The 23302-nt window shown below is 45.2% G+C and overlaps 1 protein-coding gene across 1 annotated transcript; it reads left to right on the forward strand.

Annotated features, from left to right (window-relative positions):
* Positions 1 to 4498: 4498 nt before the first annotated feature.
* Positions 4499 to 23302, forward strand: SPRY3 (sprouty RTK signaling antagonist 3). The gene is made up of 2 exons (XM_070758304.1): positions 4499 to 4621; positions 20840 to 23302. Exon 2 carries the CDS (start codon positions 20887 to 20889, stop codon positions 21787 to 21789), a length of 903 nt encoding a protein of 300 aa, XP_070614405.1. The 5' UTR covers positions 4499 to 4621; positions 20840 to 20886; the 3' UTR covers positions 21790 to 23302.

Below are 23302 nucleotides of genomic sequence, written 5' to 3' on the forward strand. Positions count from 1 at the left end.
AAAAGTTAATGAGGAAGGGAGGGAGAGATTGAGGGAGGGAGGGAGGAAGGAAGGAAGGAAGGAAGGATGTTCATGAGGAAGGGAGGAAGGAAATGAGGGAGAAAAGCAGGCAGGAAGGTAGGAAGGAAACAAAAAGCCCACGGAAGCTGAACTGGCTCACATGCCAGAGTATTGACACCAAAAGTTATTCTTGCTTCCTATTTGCAGCTAAACCTTGAAATGCTGATTCAAGAAAAGAACCAAGTCGTTTCCCTTTGCTCTCCAGAAGGTGCTCAAGTTCAAGAGTCTGGAAGTGCTACATTGAGAACATTCATCTCATTGCACTCAATGCAATAATAATTGCACAGTTGTAGGGAAGTTGTAGGCACGCAAGTATACACACAAAATAGAATTTGGATAAACCGGTCACAGTGCTGAGGACCATCTGTTCATCTTCTGCACCCAGCTCATCAGTACTCCAGAGTTTCTCAACCTTGATAACTTACAAAAGTGAGGACTTTAGTTCCCAGAATGCTGGCTGGGGGTTTCTGGGAGTTAAAGTCCACACTTCTTAAAATTTCTGAGAAACCACTAATAAAGACACCGAATCTCCAAACCTGTTGAGACTTTAGAAAGAGTGCAGAGAAGAGCATCCAAGATGATTAGGGGACTGGAAGCTCAAACATACAAAGAGCGGTTGCAGGAACTGGACATGGCTAATCTAGTGAAGGGAAGGACCAGCAGAGACAAGATAGCAGTCTTCCAATACTTGAGAGGTTGCCACAGAGGGGAAGGTTTTTCCCCAAAGCACCTGAAGGCCAGATAAGGAATCAAGGATAGAAACTGATCAAGGAGAGATTCAACCTAGAAATAAGAAGGAATTTCCTGACAGAGAGAGCCATCTGACAGAGAGAGCCATGGAATGGAAGTTGCCTTCAGAAGTTGTGGGAGCTTCATCAATGGAAGCTTTCGAGAAGAGACTGGACTGCTATCTGTCAGAATTGGTGTAGGGCAGGGGTAGGCAAAGTTGACTCTTCTATGACATGCGGACTTCAACTCCAGGAATGCCTGAGCTAACATGATTGGCTCAGGAATTCTGGGAGTTGAAGTCCACAAGTCAGAGAAGAACCAACTTTGCCTACCCTTTAGGGTCTGTTCGGGGTGGGGTTTGGACTACTAGAAGACCTTCCAATTCTGTTAATCTGTTAAACCTGTCTGTCCCACATAAGTTGGTGTCTGATTTTCCTTCCCACCTCCATCCTTCTGTTTCCTTCTTTCTAGATGTGATCTGCTTAATTGCAGAAGGAAAGGAACTGAGTTTTCTACTGGTATTATATTACTAACATATGTACCATAATGTCATTATATAGATGATGCAATAACCAGAAGAGGTTTTGCTGCTAAGTTATCATGACTATTATGATGGATAATGATTATTCCACCTATTCTATAACAAAGGAACAAAGGTAGGATAGCTAAGAAACTGGCCCAAAGCTACTTAAGAGTACAGTAGTACCTCTACCTACGAACGCCTTTACTTACAAACTTTTCTAGATAAGAATCGGGTGTTCAAGATTTTTTTGCCTCTTCTCAAGAACCATTTTTCACTTACAAACTCAAGCCTCCGAAACTGTAACTGGAAAAGGCAGGGAGAAGCGTCCGTGGGGTCTCTCTAGGAATCTCCTGGGAGGAAACAGGGCCGGAAAAGGCAGGGAGAAGCCTCCGTGGGGCCTCTCTAGGAATCTCCTAGGAGGAAACAGGGATGTAAAAGGCAGGGAGAATCCTCCGTGGGGCCTCTCTAGGAATCTCCTGGGAGGAAACAGGGCCGGAAAAGGCAGGGAGAAGCGTCCGTGGGGTCTCTCTAGGAATCTCCTGGGAGGAAACAGGGCCGGAAAAGGCAGGGAGAAGCCTCCGTGGGGCCTCTCTAGGAATCTCCTAGGAGGAAACAGGGATGTAAAAGGCAGGGAGAATCCTCCGTGGGGCCTCTCTAGGAATCTCCTGGGTGGAAACAGGGCCGGAAAAGGCAGGAAGAAGCCTCTGTGGGGCCTCTCTAGGAATCTCCTAAGAGGAAACAGGGCCGGGAAAGGCAGGGAGAAGCCTCTGTGGGGCCTCTCTAGGAATCTTGTGGGAGGAAACAGGGCCTCCACCCTCCCTGTGGTTTCCCCAATCGCATGCATTATTTGCTTTTACATTGATTCCTATGGGAAAATTGCTTCTTCACACAAACCTTTCTGCTTAAGAACCTGGTCACGGAACGAATTAAGTTCTTAGGTAGAGGTACCACTGTATATCTATGACCAAGGATAGACCCAAATCCAGATCTCAGTATTCTTATTGTCTATGGAGATTCTCAGTCATCCAGGTCAGGGTTGTCTCAAAGATGCTTTTTTCAAGAGGCACTTTCTTTTTTTTTTCTTTGAAGACGTTTCACTTCTGATCCAAGAAGCTTCTTCAGCTCTGACTGGCTGGTGGGGAATGAAAAAGTATAGACTGCAGAAAAAAATGCACACTACAGGAACCATTTGTGCTTCAGAGGAATGTACATGACCAGCTGTCTCCAAGGCTTCCACCCCTCACCAGCCTGTCAGAACCGAAGAAGCTTCTTGGGGGAGAAGTGAAAAGTCTTCAAAGAAAAAACAAAAAAAAAGTCCCATTGCCCCTTGAAAAAGCATTTTTCAGACAATATTCTTCTTCTTCTATTGGCTCTCAAGAAGACTCCTGTAGTTTTAGATTGTGTGTTTCTTATTTTCTGCTTAAAGATCTTTTCCAATGCTAATACCACATGGTTTATTGAATTTTCAACAGGACCGTTGTAAACCAAGGTTTATGGATTAGCATTTTGTAGACAGCCAACCGATTGTGATTTGTTCAATAAGCCATGATTAAAACAGGGTTAAGCCATGGCAGTTTTAACCATGTGCTAAGAATAGTTGTTTTGGATTGCAAAACCAGCTTTTGAGATTTCTCATCCCATGGATACTTTCCACGCGCCCCCCCCCCGGTTTTCGCTGCTGAGAAACTCTGCCAATGCTCAGAAGTCCTCTTCTTTTTGTTTCCAATGCACCAGGCCTTTCTGTTGCACTGTTCCATGTTCCAGGATTATAAACTGTTCAATCTGTGTGAGCCCCCTCCCCTGATCCGATTGATCTGAGCGCTTAAAAGCTCCAATAATGCAATTGTGCTGAGAACTCAGGTGATCTCTCCCTCCCTCTACTTCTCCCCCCCCCTGTGTGTGTGTGTGTGTGTGTGTGTGTGTGTTATTTGTTGCTACTTTCACGTTGTTTCCGACCTATAAGCTCTTCCCCCAGATCAGTTGGGATGGAGGCTGCGGGCGAGATGGAGGGAGACTTTGCACATGTTCAAACACACGGTCGTCTCGTGGGGAAATTTCTTTTAAAAGCTGGGGGTGGCGGATGGGGGGGACACACCAAAGCAATTGATCGGACGAGACTTGGTCCCCGGGGCTGAGCCGTCCCGGCTTGCAAGACTGGTGAACGGGAGTCTCTCTCTCTCTCTCTCTCTCTCCCAGCCGCCCCAGCCTCGGAAATTCGTGCGGTTCCGCCGCTGGCTCTTTGCATGGCAGGCAGCCCGGTTGCAAGGAGCGGACGGCGGGCGGGCGAGAGCCGGAGATCCCTGCGGGGACGCCTTAATGGGCCGATTCCATTTCAACGCAATGACGCCACTTGGAGAGCATTAATTGCTCCAGGAAAGTAAGAGAGAGAGAGAGAGAGAGAGAGAGAGAGAGAGAGAGAGAGAGGGAGAGGGAAAGGGAGAGAGAGAGGGAGGGAGGGAGGGTATGAGAGGGAGAGAATGGGACAGAGAAAGAGAAAAGAGAAAGATTCCATTTCAACGCAATAGGCCACTTGGAGAGCATTAATTGCTTCGGGAAAGTAAGAGAGAGGGGGAGGAAGAGAGAGAGACAATGGGAATGAAAATGAGAGACAATGAGAGAGGGAGAAAGATAGAATGAGAGAGGGAGAATGAGAGAGGGGCAGAGAAGCAAGAGAGAGAGAGAGAGAGAATGAGAGAGAGAGGTTGAGAGAGAGAATGCGAAAGATAATGAGAGAGGGAGAATGAGACAGAGGAAGAAAAGCAAGAGAGAGAGAGAGAGAGAGAGAGAGAGAGAGAAATAGAGAGAGAATGAGAGAGAGAGGTTGAGAGAGAATGATAAAGATAGAATGAGAGAGGGAGAATGAGACAGGAAGAGAAACAAACGAGGTTGAGAGAGAATGAGAAAGAGAAGGAGAGAGGTAGAATGAGACTGAGAAAGAGAAGAGAGAGAGAATGAGAAACAGAATGAAAGAGAGAATGAGAGAGAAACGAGAGAGCGAGAGAGAAGGATGTGAGGGGGGAGGGAAGAGACGGGGCGGAGTCAGGGGGCGGAGTCCTCACCTTTCTCTCGTCCCCTCCCTCCATTCACAAGCGCGCCGCCGAGCGCTCTTTACATTCACAAAAAAAAGGGCCCCTCGGAAGGCTCTGCTCCGCCCCGAAGGGAGGTCCCTTCCCAGCCTCATCGGGAGCCGCTGCGCTTTCGCGGGAGACGGCGCGGCTTTTCCTCGCCGCTGGCGGCGTCCCTTGGCTGCCACCCTTGGGGCGGGGGGAGCGCCCGGCCAGACACCCGGCGAGCGGGAGCGGCGTCCAGGTAAGCGCCCGAGCGCAGCGGCGGGCATCCCGGCAAGAAACCCATCCGTCCGGGGCAGCTCGCTACGGGCTCTCCCGCTGCATGCCTTTTTTTTTTTGGCCAACGCAACCGCGCCTTCGCTCCGGCCGCCGGGCTTCTCCGAAGGCAGGTGGTGGCGATCTGGAGCCTCCCTGGGACGCCCGGCACTGGACGGGCGCGGGGGAGACTTCTCCGGAGGAGACTCGACGGCTCCTGACCAGAATCAGCCGGCCTTGTCCCGCCAGCTTCATTTTACGCACATACCCCGGAGCAGGGATTTTGCCAAGCTTCGTCCATCCGTCCCACGGGGGATTTCTTTTTTTTGCCCCGGGTGGGGAAGCTGGACAAGGAATAGGAGAACGCACCCCCCCACCACCACCTTGGCGCCCGGGGCTCTGCGCTTTTGGCGCTGGGCTGGGTGAAAGGATGGGTGGGTGGGGTCGCTCTTTTGGAGGGAGGGGGCGAGCCGCAGAGGGCGCGGAGGAGTTGGCAGGGGCCGCGGGTTCCCCGGTCGGTCGTCGTCGGTCCGACGGGGGCTCAAGATGCCTGGAGAGGCGATTCCCTCCCCCCTTACTTCGCCGCCCTACGAACTTGACCCGAATGGACAAACCTCGATGATGCTGTGGATCTAACCGGGTTTAATAAGAACAGAACGTTAAACCCCCGGGTAACAAGCTTGTATTTTTCTCACCGCAAAAATTGGATAGAATAGAATTCTTGATTGGCCAAGTGTGATTGGAGGCACAAGGAATTTGCAAGGAACAAGCTAAAAGTAGTAATCATTGTTTAGAATTCGCGGTGGTGCAACCCGGGGCGGTGTATGTGTGTGGGGGAGAGATTTGTGGAAGGAGCCATGGGAATTGAGTGGAGTTCTGCCCTATCTTGGCCCTCCCCACTAGGGCAAGAGAACGAAGGCAAAAGAGGCTTCCCAGAGTTAACTGGGAGGAGGGGGCAATTCAATCCCAATCTTTCTTCTGACAACTGGGAGGTCTCACCACCCCTCATAATCCAACAGGTGTTTGCTCTTTTTAAAAAAGGACACGACAGTATTCCCAATGCTCAAGAAAGTGGCAAGGTTTATGGATCTCTTGAAAAGGACCAGGAAAGGCTCTTGGCTATGACTGGTAATGGTAGCTCAATGAAATATGTTCACTTGGAATAATGGATGGGTTCTATCTTGACTAGGAGACGGTCTTAGAGATTTCTGGGCTGTCTGCTGCAGCAATTGGGTTGGGGTCTTCTTGGTCTTCTCTACCAAACTTTAAGCTCTTTAGTGTGTGTATGTGTTTGTCTGGATTCCAGTGGCAGGTGTGGGTGTAGCTGCACCCTCCAAAAAATTGGGGTGCTATCCTCTCATTGTGTAGGCAAAATACAACCTCAGCTGAGGTTTTGATAGACTGTCCAAACTGGAGACAAGAAATAATTTGGGAAAGAGGGGAGGGAACCAGTTATCCAGAGTTTGGAATGAGACCCTTGGATTCCCTGGGGCAATTAGGCAAATAGGAAACAGGGAAAGGGGGTTGGTTGAGCAGCCGGGGCAGGGTGGGGTGGGAAATGATCCAAGGCTAGATGATCAAGCATGGTAACGAAACAAGGGGAAGATATTTCTTGGGAAGAAGGCGATATGTGAATAAATTTGCGGCAAGTATTTTGGTACAGCAGTGTTCAAACACAGAAAAGAAGAAATAAAATGTTGGAGAGAGCTGATCCATGGAATTGACAAGGAGTTTATATTCTATTCCATTCTGTATTCTATTCTATTCTATTCCATTCCATTCCATTCTATTCTGATTGAACATGTAGTTTCTTCTTCTTCTTCTTCTTCTTCTTCTTCTTCTTCTTCTTCTTCTTCTTCTTCTTCCTTCTTCCTTCTTCCTTCTTCCTTCTTCCTCTCCTTCTGCTCTTTTTGCTCCTCCTCCTCCTCCTTCCCTCCTCCTCATTTTAGAGAAGAGTTTTTTTAAAAAAGGAATCCACCTGATAGTTTATCATTGACCATCGGCAATCCCTTGAGTTGACTCTTAATATATTTTTTAAAAAAATCCCCTTTGGTCTACACAGTACCAGCCCATCACTGCCACTAGCCAACAAAGTAGGTTAGTGGTGGTGATTTGACCATGGCTGTTTGTGCAGCTGCCTTCTCCTTGTTTCCTCCTGATTCTCTGGTAGGAGCCGAGAACACTTGAGTTACCACAATGAAGACCTGGATCCAGAGTGTTCTGCCTGCAGTTAGTGATTACATAGCATTCATTGATTGGGAAATTTGCAGGCGGAGGAGGTACCATATCCAAATTCATTCATTCGGACCACACCCTCATGGATGGGAGTGAGCAAGCTTTCAAAAGGATGCTCCCAGCAAAGACGAAAGGCTGGTTGGGCTTGATCCAGCAGCTGAGCAATTGGCAACAGATTGCATTGAGAATAGAATAGAATAGAATGTAGAATAGAATAGAATAGAATGGAATATGGAGTGGAATGGAATAGGTCTTCTAGTCCAACCCCCTGCTTAGGCAGGAAACCCTACACTACTTCAGACCGATGGTTATCTGACATCTTCCAGTGTTGGAGCATTCACAACTTATGGAGGCAAGTAGTTCCACTGATTAATTGTTCTAACTGTCAGGAAATTTCTCCTTAGTTCTAAGTTGCTTCTCTCCTTGATTAGTTTCCACCCATTGATTCTTGTCCTACTCATAAGTAGGATGATTATTCTCCTAAGATGCCCTGTCATTAGTATAGGAGGAAAATGATGGCTTGGTACAGGTGGTCCTTGACTTACAACCACAATTGAGCCAAAGGTTTCTGTTGCTAAGTGAGAAATTGGTTAATTCAGTTTTGCCTCATTTTACAACATTTCTAGCCACAGTTGTTAAGTGAATCACTGCAGTTGATCTTACTAACCTGATTGTTAGGTAAATCTGGCCTCCCCATTGGCTTTGCTTCTCCGAAGGTTGTAAAAAGGGATCATGTGACCCCGGGACACGGTGACCGTCATAAATACGGGCCAGTTGCCAAGCGTTTGAATTTTGCTCATATGACTATGGGAATGCTCCAAAGATCATAACTGTGAACAATGGTCAAAGGTCTGTTTTCTCAGTGCTGCTGTAACTTTGAACAGTCACTAAATGAACTGTTATAAGTCGAGGACCACCTGTATCGAAGGGAAGGGTTGTATCTGCGGGAACGTTAGGGTGTCGATTGCAGAATTGGGCAGCAGAATTTACAAATTCATCCCTGTTGGACCACCCGATTCTTTGGAAGGATAGATGTTGAGACTGAAGCTCAAATACTTTGGCCACCCAAATGAGAAGAGAGGACTCCTTGGAGAAGACCCTGATATTGGGAAAGATGGAAGGCCAAAGGAGGAGGGGACGGCAGAGGATGGGATGGTTCAATAGTTGCATTGATGCAATGAACATGACATTGGGGCAAGCCCTGAAGGACAGGGCAGCCTGGCGTGCTATGGTCCATGGGGTTGCAAAGATTTGGACACAATTTGACAACTGAACCACAAAAAGCTAATCCAAAGCATGCCACGTGGGGTAGTTTATAAGATAATAGAATAGGAACAGGAATAGGAGACTGGGAATAGAATGGAATGGAATAGAATGGAATGGGACGGACAGGAATAGGAATAGGAATAATAGACTGGCAAAAGGAATAGGAGACTGGGAATAGAATGGAATGGGATGGAAAGGAATAGGAATAGGAATAATAGACTGGCAAAAGGAATAGGAGACTGGGAATAGAATGGAATGGGATGGAAAGGAATAGGAATAGGAATAATAGATTGGCAAAAGGAATAGGAGACTGGGAATAGAATGGAATGGGATGGAAAGGAATAGGAATAGGAATAATAGACTGGCAAAAGGAATAGGAGACTGGGAATAGAATGGAATGGAATAGAATGGAATGGGACGGAAAGGAATAGGAATAGGAATAATAGATTGGCAAAAGGAATAGGAGACTGGGAATAGAATGGAATGGGATGGAATGGAATGGGACGGAAAGGAATAGGAATAGGAATAATAGATTGGCAAAAGGAATAGGAGACTGGGAATAGAATGGAATGGAATAGAATGGAATGGGACGGAAAGGAATAGGAATAGGAATAATAGATTGGCAAAAGGAATAGGAGACTGGGAATAGAATAAAAATAGAATGGGATGGGATGGAAAGGAATAGCAATAGAATGGAATAAAAATAAAAATAAGAATAGGAGTTAGACTAGGAATAGGAATGGGATGGAAAGGCATAGGGAATAGAGAATACGGACTGGGAATAGAATGGAATGGAATGGGATACATTTGTCAAGAATCGTAATGTACTACACAATGATAGTCTGGATACAAATAAGCCATTTGGTGTGTGTTTGTGATGGGTGGGTCTTTATGATTGACTATACGTTTATAGGAGGTCGGCGAAGAACAGCCGCAGGGTTTTTTGTGTCTGACCTGTTTGGAGCCTATCCCTTGGTTTCAGCAGGAAGTCCACTCAGGGCAACTTCTGAAATGCCAAACGGACCTGTGTTCTGCAGGCTGTGGTGTTGAATGCACTTGACACATGCTCAGAAGCAATCTCCCTAGTACGTCGATTGAGAAATCTGGATTCTGTGGCTTCAGGCCAGGCAAGGGAGGGATAACCCCTGATGTCCCTTCAGTTTGTCCCACCTGTCTGCTGATGGGATTGCCAACACCGCTGGTGTGCGTGGCCAGGCACTGTCACAAAAAGAGCAACCCTTATCTCCTCCTGGAGTTTTCCCAGCTTCTTCTCAGCTTTTCATGCTCGGCTGCTGCAGCGGCCAGTCCTCCCTTCGTCCTCCCTTCCCCACCCTTCCCGCACCCACCCTACCCCCTTCCTCTCTTCCCCTTCACTGCAGTATCTATTTCAGTCTCTTCTGCTGGCTGGATTTGATCCTTCCCTTTCTGAATGGCAAACCATTTATTGTCATTCAATCTTCGCTTTCCCTCTTCCCTCCTCCCTTCGGTTTGATGCTGGAGAATTGTGGCAGGCCTTAAAGGGACCCTCCCGTTGGGTCAGAGAGCGGACATTGTCATTGTTATTATTTTACCAAAAGCCTCGCTATATGTGGCGCGGCAACGCACGGGCTTCACCTTGAACCTGTGGGCAGTATAGCCATCGTTCTTGGGTTGGCAAAGGGCGGTGGGTTATAGGAGTTGCGTCTGGAGCCATGTCCTGGCTTCTGGGCTGGCTGGTGGCTCTAACTATACTCTTAGGGTACACAGAGAAGTTGGCATTGGTGACAGTTTATTTGTTTTGATGTATTTATTATCATTATAAACTTTATCCTATAAAGTTTCCTAGCTTTCCTCTAAGGTCTGTCTGTCTACCCGCCCTGAGTTTTCGGAGCAGGGTGGCATACAAATCTAATAAATTGAATGGAATTGAATTGAATTGAATTGTCTGTCTGTCTGTCTGTCTGTCTGTCTGCCTGTCTATCTTTCTACCTACCTACCTACCTACCTTTCTATCTATCTATCTATCTATCTATCTATCTATCTATCTATCTATCTATCTATCTATCTATCTATTATTTATTAGATTTGTATGCTGCCTTTCTCCGAGGACTCGGGGCGGATAACAGCATATAATATAACAATACAGTACAATGGCAAATCTAATTAAATTTAAAATTACAATCTAAAAATCCAGTATTCAAAAATAATCATACCAGTTCAATCATACAACATATATCTCATTTCGTTGGCCAGGGAGCTGAGACCTAATTGCCCCAAGCCTGGCAACATAGGTGAGTCTTAAGACTCTGGAGAAGGCCAACTCTGTGGGATCTAATCGGTCGCTGGAACTCATACGGCAGAAGACAGTCCCGCAAGTAATCTGGTTCAATGCCATGTTACCAACACTTTGAATTGTGTCTGGAAACCAATCGGCAACCAATGCAGCCCGCAGAGTGTTGGAGAAATATGGGCATGCCTAGAGAGGCGCATTTTGCATGATTTGAAGTTTTTGAACACTCTGCGGAGATAGCCCCATGTAGAGAGCATTGCAGTAGTTGAACCTCGAGGTGATAAGGGCACGAGCAACTGTGAGCAGAGACTCATGGTCCAAATAGGGCTGCAACTGGTGCACCATGCAAATCTGGGCAAACACTCCCCCCAAGATGATGGTCCAAAGTTAGCTGTGGATCGAGGAGTTGCGTACCCTCTCTGAGGGGGTCAGAATCCCCCCCGAGTAATGGACAGACAGATGGACATGCCCTTGGGAAGCAGAACCCACAGCCACTCCATCCTGTTGGGGTTGAGTCTGAGTCTGTTATCTATCTCTATTATCCATCCATCCATCCATCCATCCATCCATCCATCCATCCATCCATCCATCCATCCATCCATTCATAGATTTCCAGTTTTCCTAATGGTATGGTAAAAAACCACATTTATTTATTTATTTATTTATTCATTCATTCATTCATTCATTCATTCATTCATTCATTCTTACTTTAAGGTAGCAAACATACCGAATACTCCTTCCTCCTCCTATTTTATCCACAACAGCAACCTCTGTGAGATGAGAATCTCTGTAGCGTTGTTATTATTAAAAAAATCTACTTTATAATGTGCCTTGTGAGATGATTGTTGTACTGAAGCATAATGTGGCTTATTGAGGTGGCTATCAATAGCTTATAATCATGATCTTCTTCTTCTTCTTCTTCTTCTTCTTCTTCTTCTTCTTCTTCTTCTTCTTCTTCTTCTTCTTCTCTTCTCTTCTCCTCCCTCCCTCCCTGCCTCCCTGCCTTCCTGCCTTCCTCCTCCTGGCCCACCTCTTGCATATCTTTGTTGATGGTGTCTTACTATCTCTGTTTTGTACCCCCACAAGGTTGCCAGCCATTAACTTCTAGTCTTGGCAACGTTGGAAGGTGTTGCTCTCAGGAGATGCCCATAGCAGTGGAGCCAGCCTTCTCTCATCTTCTCTATAATTGGTGCCACACCAAAACGCTGTCAAATGGTGATATCCAACAGAGCATTCACATTTCCATGGAAGGGAGAAAGCTTTCTGTCTGAATGAATGAATGGCCATTCTCTCTTAGCCTTTATCTTCCTTGCAGCAAAGACTGAAAGTGCAGCCTTATATTCAGATGTTGGTTGAGTGCCAGGGAACTAATGACAATAGATGTGACCTAGGATTGTAGTCTGCCTTGTCCACGAAAAAGGGAAGTCCTCCTTGCCAAACCGTTGAGTGACAGTGTGGGGCCTTAATACAGAAAAGAAATGGAATACTTTTTGCTTTTGTTGATTTTTCCTTTGCATCTGAGGCTGTTTTTAAAGGCAAAATTGTTGTTTTTTCCACTTTGGTCCTGACTCTAGGTCAGGATCTCCAGCAAAGGAGAAAGAACAAAAGAATTTGGATTTGGAGAATTGTGTTGATGTCCAAAGATGCATTTTGTGTAGTGAGATTTTCTTTCTTTTTTTCCAATCCTGGAGGAGAACTCTTGCCCTTCCTTTGTGCACCACCTCCATTTTCATCCTCAGTAGGGATCACATCAGTGCAAGGATATGATCTTTTTTCTCCCTTCCTTCCTTCCTCCCACACTATGGGAAATCCTCAGATGGATTCACACAACACATTAAGCTAAAATAGAGCTGAATAACTTGTGATTCATTCAGTTGTGGGTCCAATCAATGAATATTATGGGGCGTGTATGTATGCACATGTAAAGTATATACAGTTTATTCAAATTGCTAGATGGATAGGAGCTGGGGCAAGGAAGGAGAGCTCACTCCATTGCATGGAACTTGTGTCTTGACAGCTGACAAGCTCACAATCTTCTATATAGGCGGGGCCCAGGAGAAGAGCCTTCTCTGTGGTGGCCCCGACCCTCTGGAACCAGCTCCCCCCAGATATCAGAGTTGCCCCCACCCTCCTTGCCTTTCGCAAGCTCCTTAAAACCCACCTCTGTCATCAGGCATGGGGGAATTGAAATTTCCCTTCCCCCTAGGCTTATAGAATTTATACATGGTATGCTTGTATGTATGATTGGTTCTTTAAATTGGGGTTTTTTAGATTGTTTTTTAATATTAGATTTGTTTACATTGTCTTTTTATATTGTTGTTAGCCACCCCGAGTCTTCAGAGAGGGGTGGCATACAAATCTAATAAATACAAATACAAATATGTATATAGCTTTAGATGTAGGGGGGTATACGTTCTCCAGATGTACTGTTCTCCAGATGTAGAATCCTTAACTGTCATTTGTCGGCCAACCAATTTCATTGTATACATGATGTATAATGACAATAAAGGCTGTCTTATACAGTATTATATATGCATATATGTTGTGGTTAGCTCTGGCCCAGTTCCTGCCCCAAGGATTGTGGGTGTGGGGGAGACATCCACATGCTGCAAGCCTGTTTTGCTCCTGGTGGAATCTGATGATGAAGGCTCCTCTGACCAAGAAGACATGAGTGACAGGGAGGAGGAGAGTGTGGCAGACAGCTCAGAAGGAGATCAATTATCTAGTTCCTCCTTGGATTCGGAACAAGAGTTAATGATACAGCCACGCATGCGGAGAGCGATGCATAGGCAGCAACAACTGAGAGATTATTATCAAAGAAAATGAGGCCACCTGTGGTTGGGTGGGGCTGTGGTTGGGTGGGGATGCTATAAATAGCAGCCTGTGGGTTTGGTCATTGTGGAGGATTATCTGATCGTTGTGTTTTGTGCCTGCTTTGCTGACTTTGAGCTTTGTGTGCTGATTTTTCCCGGCTTTGAAACTAAACCAGAGCAAAGTGTGTTTCACTTTGTGAAAGAAGGAGGACTGTGAATTGCCTCACAGCTGCAAGCTAAGTAACACATAACTGATAAGGGACTTGTACCAATTACCAGTTTGTTTGGAGACGAGTGCTCTTTGCTATACAAAAAGAGTGCTTCGTTTATTTGCATTTTCAGTATAGAGAACATTGTTTTGAATTTTCAAACGTGTGTGTGTCTGAAATTGTATCTGTGCATTTTCGGGAGGATTCTACCAGAGAGCTCGACAGAACACATATGCATGTACGTGTGTGTGTGTGTGTGTGTGTGTGTGTGTGAGTAAGATATTATTGCTGATAATGAAAAAGAATGGAGTCTAGTATAGATCTATTTCAAGCTATTTAGCTCTCATTAGCAAGCCTACTCTTAATGAGATTTGAACCTGGACAGCCTGCCTATAAGGCAGTAGCTTTAACCTCTAAGCCACAGGCTCTCCTCCTGTATCAGCTTGTACCAGGGAAGAGTTATATGTTTTTTTCTGTCAAATCTCCCTTGTATACCAAAAATATGGGAGGGAGTACACTGCTTCCTTTTTGCCTCTCGGCCCCTCCAGGGGCCATATCCAAGGCAGTTAAATTTTTTATAGCCAACAAACTACTGTATATTCTATACGTGTAAGATATTTTTTGCTGATAATAATATGTGTGTGTGTGTGTAACATATATTTGCTGAATTTGAAAATGAAGGGAGACTAGTATAGATCTATTTTGGCCTTGTTGTGGCCTCATCAGCTAGCCATACCTTTATTGGGATTTGATCCTTCAGCCGCTGCCTTGTAAGGCAGAGAATTAACCTCTAGGCCACAAGATCTCATCCTTTCAGCTTTGTACCAGGGAAGTGTTATATGTTATTTTCTGTTGAATCACCCTGGTACATCCAAATATGGGAGGAGCTTAATGCTTCCTTTTGCCTCTCGACCCAACCTAGGGCCATTTCCAAGGCAGTTAATCAATTTAGCGAGCTCCCTTTCCTTGGCCCAGCTCCTGCCTACACTACCTAGCAGTTCAAAAGCATGGAAATGTGAGTATATAAATAGGTAGCACCTTATTGGGAAGCTAACAGGTTCTTTGTGCCTTTGACATACAGTCATGCCAGTCACATGACCTAACTGGCTCTTTGGACAATACTGGATCACTTGGCTAAGAAATGGAGATGGCATTGTGCCTTAGAATCAAACTTGATTGGAGAGGGAAATCTTTGCCCCCCCATCTCTCTCTCTCCCTATCTGCCCCTCTCTCTCCCTCTCTATCTGTCTGTCTGCTTGCCTGCCTCTCTCTCACTTTCTCTCTCCATCCATCCATCCATCCATCCATCCATCCATCCTACCTACCTACCTACCTACCTACCTACCTACCTACCTCTATCTATCTATCTATCTATCTATCTATCTATCTATCTATCTATCTATCTATCATCTATCTATCTATCTATCTATCTATCATCGTCTGTCTGTCTGTCTGTCTATCTATCTATCTATCTATCTATCTATCTATCTATCATCTATCTATCTATCTATCATCTATCTATCTATCTATCTATCATCTATCTATCTATCTATCTATCTATCATCTATCTATCATGTATCTATCTATCTATCTATCTGTCTGTCTGTCTGTCTGTCTGTCTATCATCTATCTATCTATCTATCTATCTATCATCTATCTATCTATCTATCTATCTATCTATCTATCTATCTATCTATCTATCTATCATCTATCTGTCTGTCCATCTGTCTGTCTGTCTGTCTATCATCTATCTATCTATCTATCTATCTATCTATCTATCTATCTATCTATCTATCTATCTATCATCTATCTATCTATCTATCTATCTATCTATCTATCTATCTATCATCTATCTATCATCTATCTATCTATCTATCTATCTATCTATCTATCTATCTATCTGTCTGTCTATCATCTATCTATCTATCTATCTATCTATCTATCTATCTATCATCTATCTATCTATCTATCTATCTATCTATCTATCTATCTATCTATCTATGAAACATATATAGGTCAGAAAATATTATACTATATTGATTTGGGCTTCACATGTTTGGTTAATGAAGCGAATGTAGTTTGAGAATCTGAGTTTAACATGGTTTTGTGAAACTGGTCCTTCTGTCAATCCTTAAGGCTCCATAATTTAGACAAGGGGTTTTTCACTCAGCTTACAAATTACAGCTGTATTTCACTTTGCAAGGTTTCTACTACATTGTTCTCTCTGTGCTATACGAGGATGTCTGAGGCTCCAAAGATTTAATAAAAGTGAGGGATGGAATGGGAGAATACTTGGACCGATGTTTTGCTACTGTAGTTGGGGTCCCTTTGGGCATGGTCAGCCAGTCCTTGCAACTACCTGTTCAGCGAACCAGATGTACGAGGGTCGCCCAGAAAGTAATGCACCACATTGTTTTTCTTCAACAATTATTTATTGGACACAATGAAACTTACACACAAGAAAGAATGATGTTTCTTCTACACTCCCTATTTTTCCACTCTGGAAAAATTGAGACTCTGGAAAGAGTGCAGAAAAGAGCACCAAAGATGATTAGGGGATTGGAGACCAAAACATGTAAAGAACAGTTGTAGGAATTGTGTTTATCCACAATAGTCTATTGAAAAGAAGGACCAGGGGTGACATGATAACAGTGGTCCAATAGTTGATGGTCTGCTACAAGGAAGAGGGGTCGATCTTTTCTCCAAAGCATCTGAAGGCAGGACAAGAAGCAATGGATGGAAACCAACCAAAGAGAGAAGCAACCTAGAACTGAACAGAAATTTCCTGACACTGAGAACAATTAACCAGTGGAACTGCTTGCCCCCAGTAGATTTGTGAATGCTCCATCACTGGAGGCTTTTAAGAAGAGACTGGAGAACCACTCGTCTGGAATGAAATAGGATGGCGAACCTAAGGCACGTATGCTACGGGTGGCAGTGGAGCCATACCGGAGGGCACATGAGGCATTGCCCTATGTCAGCTCCAGTGCGCATGTGCATGCTGGCTAGTTGATTTTCAGCCTTGGGAAGGCTGTTTCGCCCTCCAAAGGCTTCAGGAGTGTGAAAAAAGCCCAATGGGCAAACCGAAAATCTGTTTTCTGAACTTCCTGTTTCCCTGTTGTGTCATTTTGTGCACTCCGGAGGATTCAGCCCAGAGTTCGACAAAAAGCCCAAAGGGCAAACCGGAAGTTTGTTATTCTGAACTTCCAGTCTGCCGGTTGGGCTGTTTTTCACACTCCAGGGCTTCAGGAAGCTTCCCTGAAGCTTTGAAAAATAGCACAATGGGCAAACCGGAAGTCTGCTTTTCCGAACTTCCAGTTTTCCCATTTGGACTTTTTTTTTTACTGTCCTAGGCTTCAGTGAGGTCTGTGCTCATGCGCAGTGGCTGAGGGGGGGTTGTGTGCATGCACAGGGGTAGTATGGGAAGTGCACATGCATGAGCGGAGGGAATGGGTGTGGGCACATGAGCACATGTGCGCTCGTGCACACACACACAACTTTTTGGCACATGAATGAAAAGGGAGTTGGATTAGAAGACCTCTAAGGTTCTCTTCCAACTCTGTTATTTTGTTTTGTTCTAAAATACAGTCGTACCTCTACTTAAGAACTTAGTTTGTTCCATGACCAGGTTCTTAAGTATTAAAGTTTGTAAGTAGAAGCATTTCTCTCATAGGAATCAATGTAATAGCAAATAATGCATGCAAACCCATTAGGAAAGAAATAAAAGCTTGGAATTTGGGTGGGAGGAGGAGGAGGAAGAAGAAGAGGAGGAGGAGGAGGACAGCCACTGCCGAAGGAAGAAGGTGAGGGGAAGGGAATCAAAAAAATCCAAAACCTTAAGGCTTAAAAAAACCCCAGGAGGGTCTCTGAGCCAGCGAGGAGGAGCACGCGCCTCCCATACACATGGCGCAAGGCTGCCTCCCATACACTGCACCAGAGAGAGAAACCCAGGGGGAATGGCAGGAAACTGGCCGGGCCTTCGTGCCGCTCTCAAATTTCCTGGGAAATTTTTCTGGGCGCGGGTTCTTAAGTAGAAAATGGTTCTTAAGTAGAGGCAAATAAATCTTGAACACCCGGTTCTTATCTAGAAACTGTTCTGTCGAGCTCTCTGGTAGACTCCTCCCAAAAATTCACAGGTACAAATTTCAGACACACACACGTTTGAAAATTCAAAACAATGTTCTTTATAATGAAAATTCACTTAACCTAAGCCCTCTTTTGGTATAGCAAAGAGCACTCGTCTCCAAACAAACTGGTAATTTGTACAAGTCCCTTATGAGTTCTGTGATACTTAGCTTGCAGCTGTGAGGTAATTCACAGTCCTTCTTCTTTCACAAAGTGAAGCACACTTTGCTCTGGTTTAGTTTCAAAGTGGGGAAAAACCAGCACACAAAAGGTCAAAGTCAGTAAAGCAGTCATGAAACACAACGATCAGATAATCCTCCACTATGGCCAAACCCACAGGCTGCTATTTATAGCAGCCTCACTAATTACCACAGCCCCACCCAACCACAGGTGGCCTCATTTTCTTTGATAATAATCTCTCAGTTGTTGTTGCCTATGCATCGCTCTCCGCATGCGTGGCTATATCATTAACTCTTGTTCTGAATCCAAGGAGGAGCTAGATAATTGATCTCCTTCAGAGCTGTCTGCCACACTCTCCTCCTCCCTGTCACTCATGTCTTCTTGGTCAGAGGAGCCTTCATCATCAGATTCCACCAGGGGCAAAACAGGCCTGCAGCATGTGGATGTCTCCCACACATCCACAGTCCTTGGGGCAGGAGCTGGGCCAGAGCTAACCACAACAGAAACGTACTTAAGTAGAGGCTTTCTTAGGTAGAGGTACCGCTGTACCATGTAGTGCTTGGGACAGCTCTTAGGTTAACAGATGTTATGCACCTGCGATGCAGAAGAAACTCTTGTATGCCCAAATCAAATTTGGATTTGCATCTTCTTTTTTTCTCCTGCCCTTCCTTTTTGTTTGAAACCCCCCCCCCCCCAAAAGAGAATATTTTTCAATGAATGTCATTCTTTTATCTTCCCTTTGATGGGTGGAACATCCAAATTAGCTTTGGCTTTTAGCAATCAAAGGGAGGAGATCGTGATCTTCCACTCGTCTTCAAGGTCAACCCGACCAATGAAAATCAATCTTCCCACCACAGTGCCTCTTCCCGTCAGCGGTTTGCTCTTCAAGGCAGCACCAAGCTCTTGCGTTATTTTGTTGGCTTGGATATCACATTCTCTCCGTTTGCTTTTTTCTTAACCTGGCAGCCTCCAGCTGTGGTGGAACCCCAGAGCTCAGGTGCAATGTTGTCACCTTAAAAAAAAAAAATCTCTAGTGGGCACCAGATTGGGAAGACTATAGTATAGAAATCAGACTTTCTCTAAGAAATTCTCTTAAGAGCCTGGGTGGCACAGTGGTCAGAGTGCAACACTGCAGGCTACTCCAGCTAACTGTTAGCTGTAATTCAGCAGTTCAGATCTCACCACTGGTTGACTCAGCCTTCCATCCTTCCGAGGTGGGTAAAATGAGGACTATGCTGATTCTATAAACCACTTAGATAGGGCTGTAAAAGCACTATGAAGTGGTATACAAGTCTAAGTGTTAAATGCTAATGCTAAAGTGAGAGCAATCAATGGATTGTGTCCAATCAATTGCTCCAGAAATGATTTTGTTTCCCCTGATCCCTGAGAGATGAACTCTCTGGACTGATCAATGAAGCTCGGAAGGATGGAAGGGTGAGTCAACCTTGAGCTGGTGGTGAGATTTGAACCGCTGACCTACAGATCTACAGTCAGCTTCAGTGGCCTGCAGTACAGCACTCTACCTGCTGCGCCACCCCGGCTCTTTTCTCTTTCAGTTGATTTCTGGGATCTACACTTGGGCAGATCTTGTCTACACATATGACTTATAACTTGTCTGCAATAAATAATCTTCTGTAGCTGGATTGTATCTGTGAAACTTCTGTTGAAAGCTTGTTCCAGGATATAGAATTGTGTATTTGGAATGTCCAGATATAGTATATAGCGAGGGTTTTGACAGGTTCTGGAGAACCTACTGGCCTTACAGAAAGCTATAAAGGCCTGGCTTTTCCAGCAGGCCTGGGACTGTTGATCTGATGATATACCTTTGAGATCTGGCCATAAATGGCATGAATGGTTTTTTTAAACTAGGGAGTTTAAATTGTTTTTAAATTATTTTTAGAGGCTTTAATACTATTTATATGTTTTAATTTTTGTTGTGAGCTGCCTAGAGTTCCTAGGGAGATGGTCGGCATACAAAATCAATCAATAAATCAATTCATCAATCAATCAATCAATCAATCAATCAATGAGTGTTGAATGATTGGTTTGATAGGTTTTACTTTCTTTTAATTGAATTTAATGGTTGTTTTTAATGTAGCATTATTTGGAGTTATAGTATTATTTTTTTAATTTAATGTATTTATTAAATTTTTCAGTTTTTTTTAAAACAATACATGATCGTATTTACAGATGAATCTACATCATATATACATTCCTATCAACATTATCTTTTGATTGTTTTTAGATTTCTTGATGTTTTGTTTCAATGTTTAGTTTGAGCTTCTTTTTTTTGTCCATTGGTACCATTTTGTCCAGATTTCATGGTAGTCCGATTCTTTTCGATTATTGAGTTCCATTGTCAATCTGTCCATCTCTGCGCAGTCGTATATTTTCTTAATGATCTTTGTTGTCTTCAGGTATTTGCGGGTTTTTCCAGTTCTGTGCAAATACAATCCTTGCCGCTGTTATTATATGCAAGCTTAAATAGTTTACATTTTTAGGATAAGTCCCTCTCATAATACCCAGTAGAAAAAACTGTGGTGTATATTCCATTTTTGTATTTGTTATTTGACACAACGAATTATTTATTTTTTTCCAATATTTTCTTGGCTCTGGACATAACCACCATAGATGAAAGAAGGTGCATTGAGTTATATTATTGTTCTGTTTTTGTATACGCTGTGAGCTGCCCCGAGTCCTCGGAGAGGGGCGGCATACAAATCCAATTAAATAAATAAATAAAACAAACAAACAAACAAACAAACAAACAAACAAACATTTGGAGAACTGGCAAATACCACCTTTGACTGTCCCCAAAGTGGATGGGGATGGAGATTTTTGCAATATCTTCCCCCAGGAATGGGAAGGGCATGGGGACTTTGCAGCATCCTTCCTCTGTCATAACCACTAAGCCATGCCCACGGGAAAAAATTGAATTTCACCCCTGTCTGTAGCTGCCCTTTGAGTGAAGATGGATGGGAGTTTTCAGGATCTGTATGATTTTGGGTAGCACTGGAGGGATTCCCCCCGCCCCAATAGTGTTCATTCTTGGGATTAACCCTGCTGTTGTTCATAGCTTTTGCTTCTTCTTCTTCTCCCCCCTGTAGGACCTTCTGATGTTCCCTATTGACCCCAGCCTTTCTGCCCTCCCAGAATGCCTCTGGCGTCCAACACCGTGGAGCACAGTCCTGAAGAAGTCATGGACTCCATGTTGGAAGAGTTCCAGCAGGTCCTTTCCATCAGCCAGATCCGGGCCACCCATGCCACCAATGACTATGTGGAGAGACCGGCCTGCAAAGTGCTCATGCCGTCCCAGACGCCGCCAACCCATAAAGTGGAGATGACTCAGGAACGCCTGGTGTCCTCCGTCTTCCAGGAATTTCACTCCAGCCAACCACACCAGACGCTGCCCGCTGGACAGCCCCTGAGCCATTCCAGCACAGCCAGCTCCATCTCGCACAGCACTGCCACTTCGGAGCAGCACCTCCTCAGGGCTATCACACCATCGCACTCTGGACACTCACTCATCCGGACACAGCCTCAGGCAAGTGACCCGAAGGCCGAAGAATTGCTGAAGGGGACCCCAGAGAAGTCTCCCGCCCTTCACCCAGGCCATCTCTTCATCTGCGAAGAATGTGGTCACTGCAAATGTGCCCAGTGCGCCACTGCCCGCACCTTGCCCTCCTGTTGGCTCTGCAACCAGCGTTGCCTCTGCTCGCCGGAGAACCTCATTGACTATGGGACTTGCCTCTGCTGTGTCAAGGGCATCTTTTACCACTGCTCCTCAGATGACGAGGACACCTGTGCGGATGACCCCTGCTCCTGCAGTCCTGGCTCTTGCTGCGCCCGTTGGGTGGCCATGGGCTTGCTGTCCTTGCTCATGCCCTGCCTATGCTGCTATCTACCTACCTTTGGTTGCCTCAAACTCTGCCAAAAGGGCTACGATGCTGTCAAACGGCCAGGCTGCCGCTGCCGGAACCACACCAATACCGTTTGCAGGAAGATCTCCCCGCCTAGCGGTCTCACTCTCCCCAAAACTTTGGACAAACCAGTATGACTCCTTTTGGGAAGGGGTAGGGAAATGGCTGTTCTCTTTTGACCTCCTTCTTTCAGCTCCCTTCTCTCGGGAGCCTCTGGCCGAGAACAAAACATGGAACCAAATTGCTGGTTAGCTGTTGAGGTTCTCCTGGGAGGTTAGCCCCTGATTCTGGAATGGAGGAAGCCACGGGTCGCTGTGTCCAAGCTGAGCTTTTTAAGGCCTCACACATTTTGGTCCTAGCCAAGGGCAGGTGGAGGCATGCACTAGTCATATTGGATATCAGATTGGGTGTGGAAGGGGGCGGGTGGGAGGGAAGATGCAATTTGCTATGGATTGGCTCAGGAGTGTGACCTCCAGAATGCCTTATGAGTTGACTCATCTGTTGGGGTTCCAGAAAAGAGGAATTGCATCCAAACATGGCATCTTGAGGACACTCGAGGACATAGTTTTCTTTCTTTGTTTCTTCTTGTTGGGCTACCACTACTGTCTCCCTTGCATTCCACCCTTCCATCTGCTGTGCACAGTTTGCAGTTGAGAAGAGGCTGGTTGACTGAAGCATTAAAAATGCTGTAGGAACAAGCATTTCTGCAAAACTCTAGCAAGGTGCGGTTTCCAGAGGGGCGAAAAATGACATGGCAGGGGTGAAATCCAACAGGTTCTGGAGAACCGGTAGTGGAAATTTTGAGTAGTTCAGAGAACAGGCAAATACACCTCTGGCTGGCCCCAGAGTGGGGTGGGAATTGGGATTTTGCAATATCCTTCTCCCAAGAGAGGAGAGGGAATGGGGATTTTTCAATATCCTTCCCCCAAGAGTGGAGAGGGAATGGAGATTTTGCAATATCCTTCCCCCAAGAGTGGAGAGGGAATGGAGATTTTGCAATATCCTTTTCCCAAGAGTGGAAAGGGAATGGAGATTTTGCAATATCCTTCCACTAGAGTGGAGAAGGAATGGGGATTTTGCAATATCCTTCCCCCAAGAGAGGAGAGGGTATGGGGATTTTGCAATATCCTTCCCCCAAGAGAGGAGAGGGTATGGGGATTTTGCAATATCCTTCCCCCAAGAGAGGAGAGGGTATGGGGATTTTGCAATATCCTTCCCCCAAGAGAGGAGAGGGTATGGGGATTTTTTCAATATCCTTCCCCCAAGAGTGGAGAAGGAATGGGGATTTTTCAATATCCTTCTCCCAAGAGTGGAGAGGGAATGGGGATTTTTCAATATCCTTCCCCCAAGAGTGGAGAGAGAATGGGGATTTTGCAGTATCCTTCCCCCAAGAGTGGAGAGGGAATGGGGATTTTTCAATATCCTTCCCCCAAGAGTGGAGAGAGAATGGGGATTTTGCAGTATCCTTCCCCCAAGAGTGGAGAAGGAATGGGGATTTTTCAATATCCTTCCCCCAAGAGTGGAGAGAGAATGGGGATTTTGCAGTATCCTTCCCCCAAGAGTGGAGAGAGAATGGGGATTTTGCAGTATCCTTCCCCCAAGAGAGGAGAGGGTATGGGGATTTTTTCAATATCCTTCCCCCAAGAGTGG

Source organism: Erythrolamprus reginae, chromosome 8, assembly GCF_031021105.1.
Source record: "Erythrolamprus reginae isolate rEryReg1 chromosome 8, rEryReg1.hap1, whole genome shotgun sequence".
NCBI classification, from domain to species: Eukaryota; Metazoa; Chordata; class Lepidosauria; order Squamata; family Dipsadidae; genus Erythrolamprus; species Erythrolamprus reginae.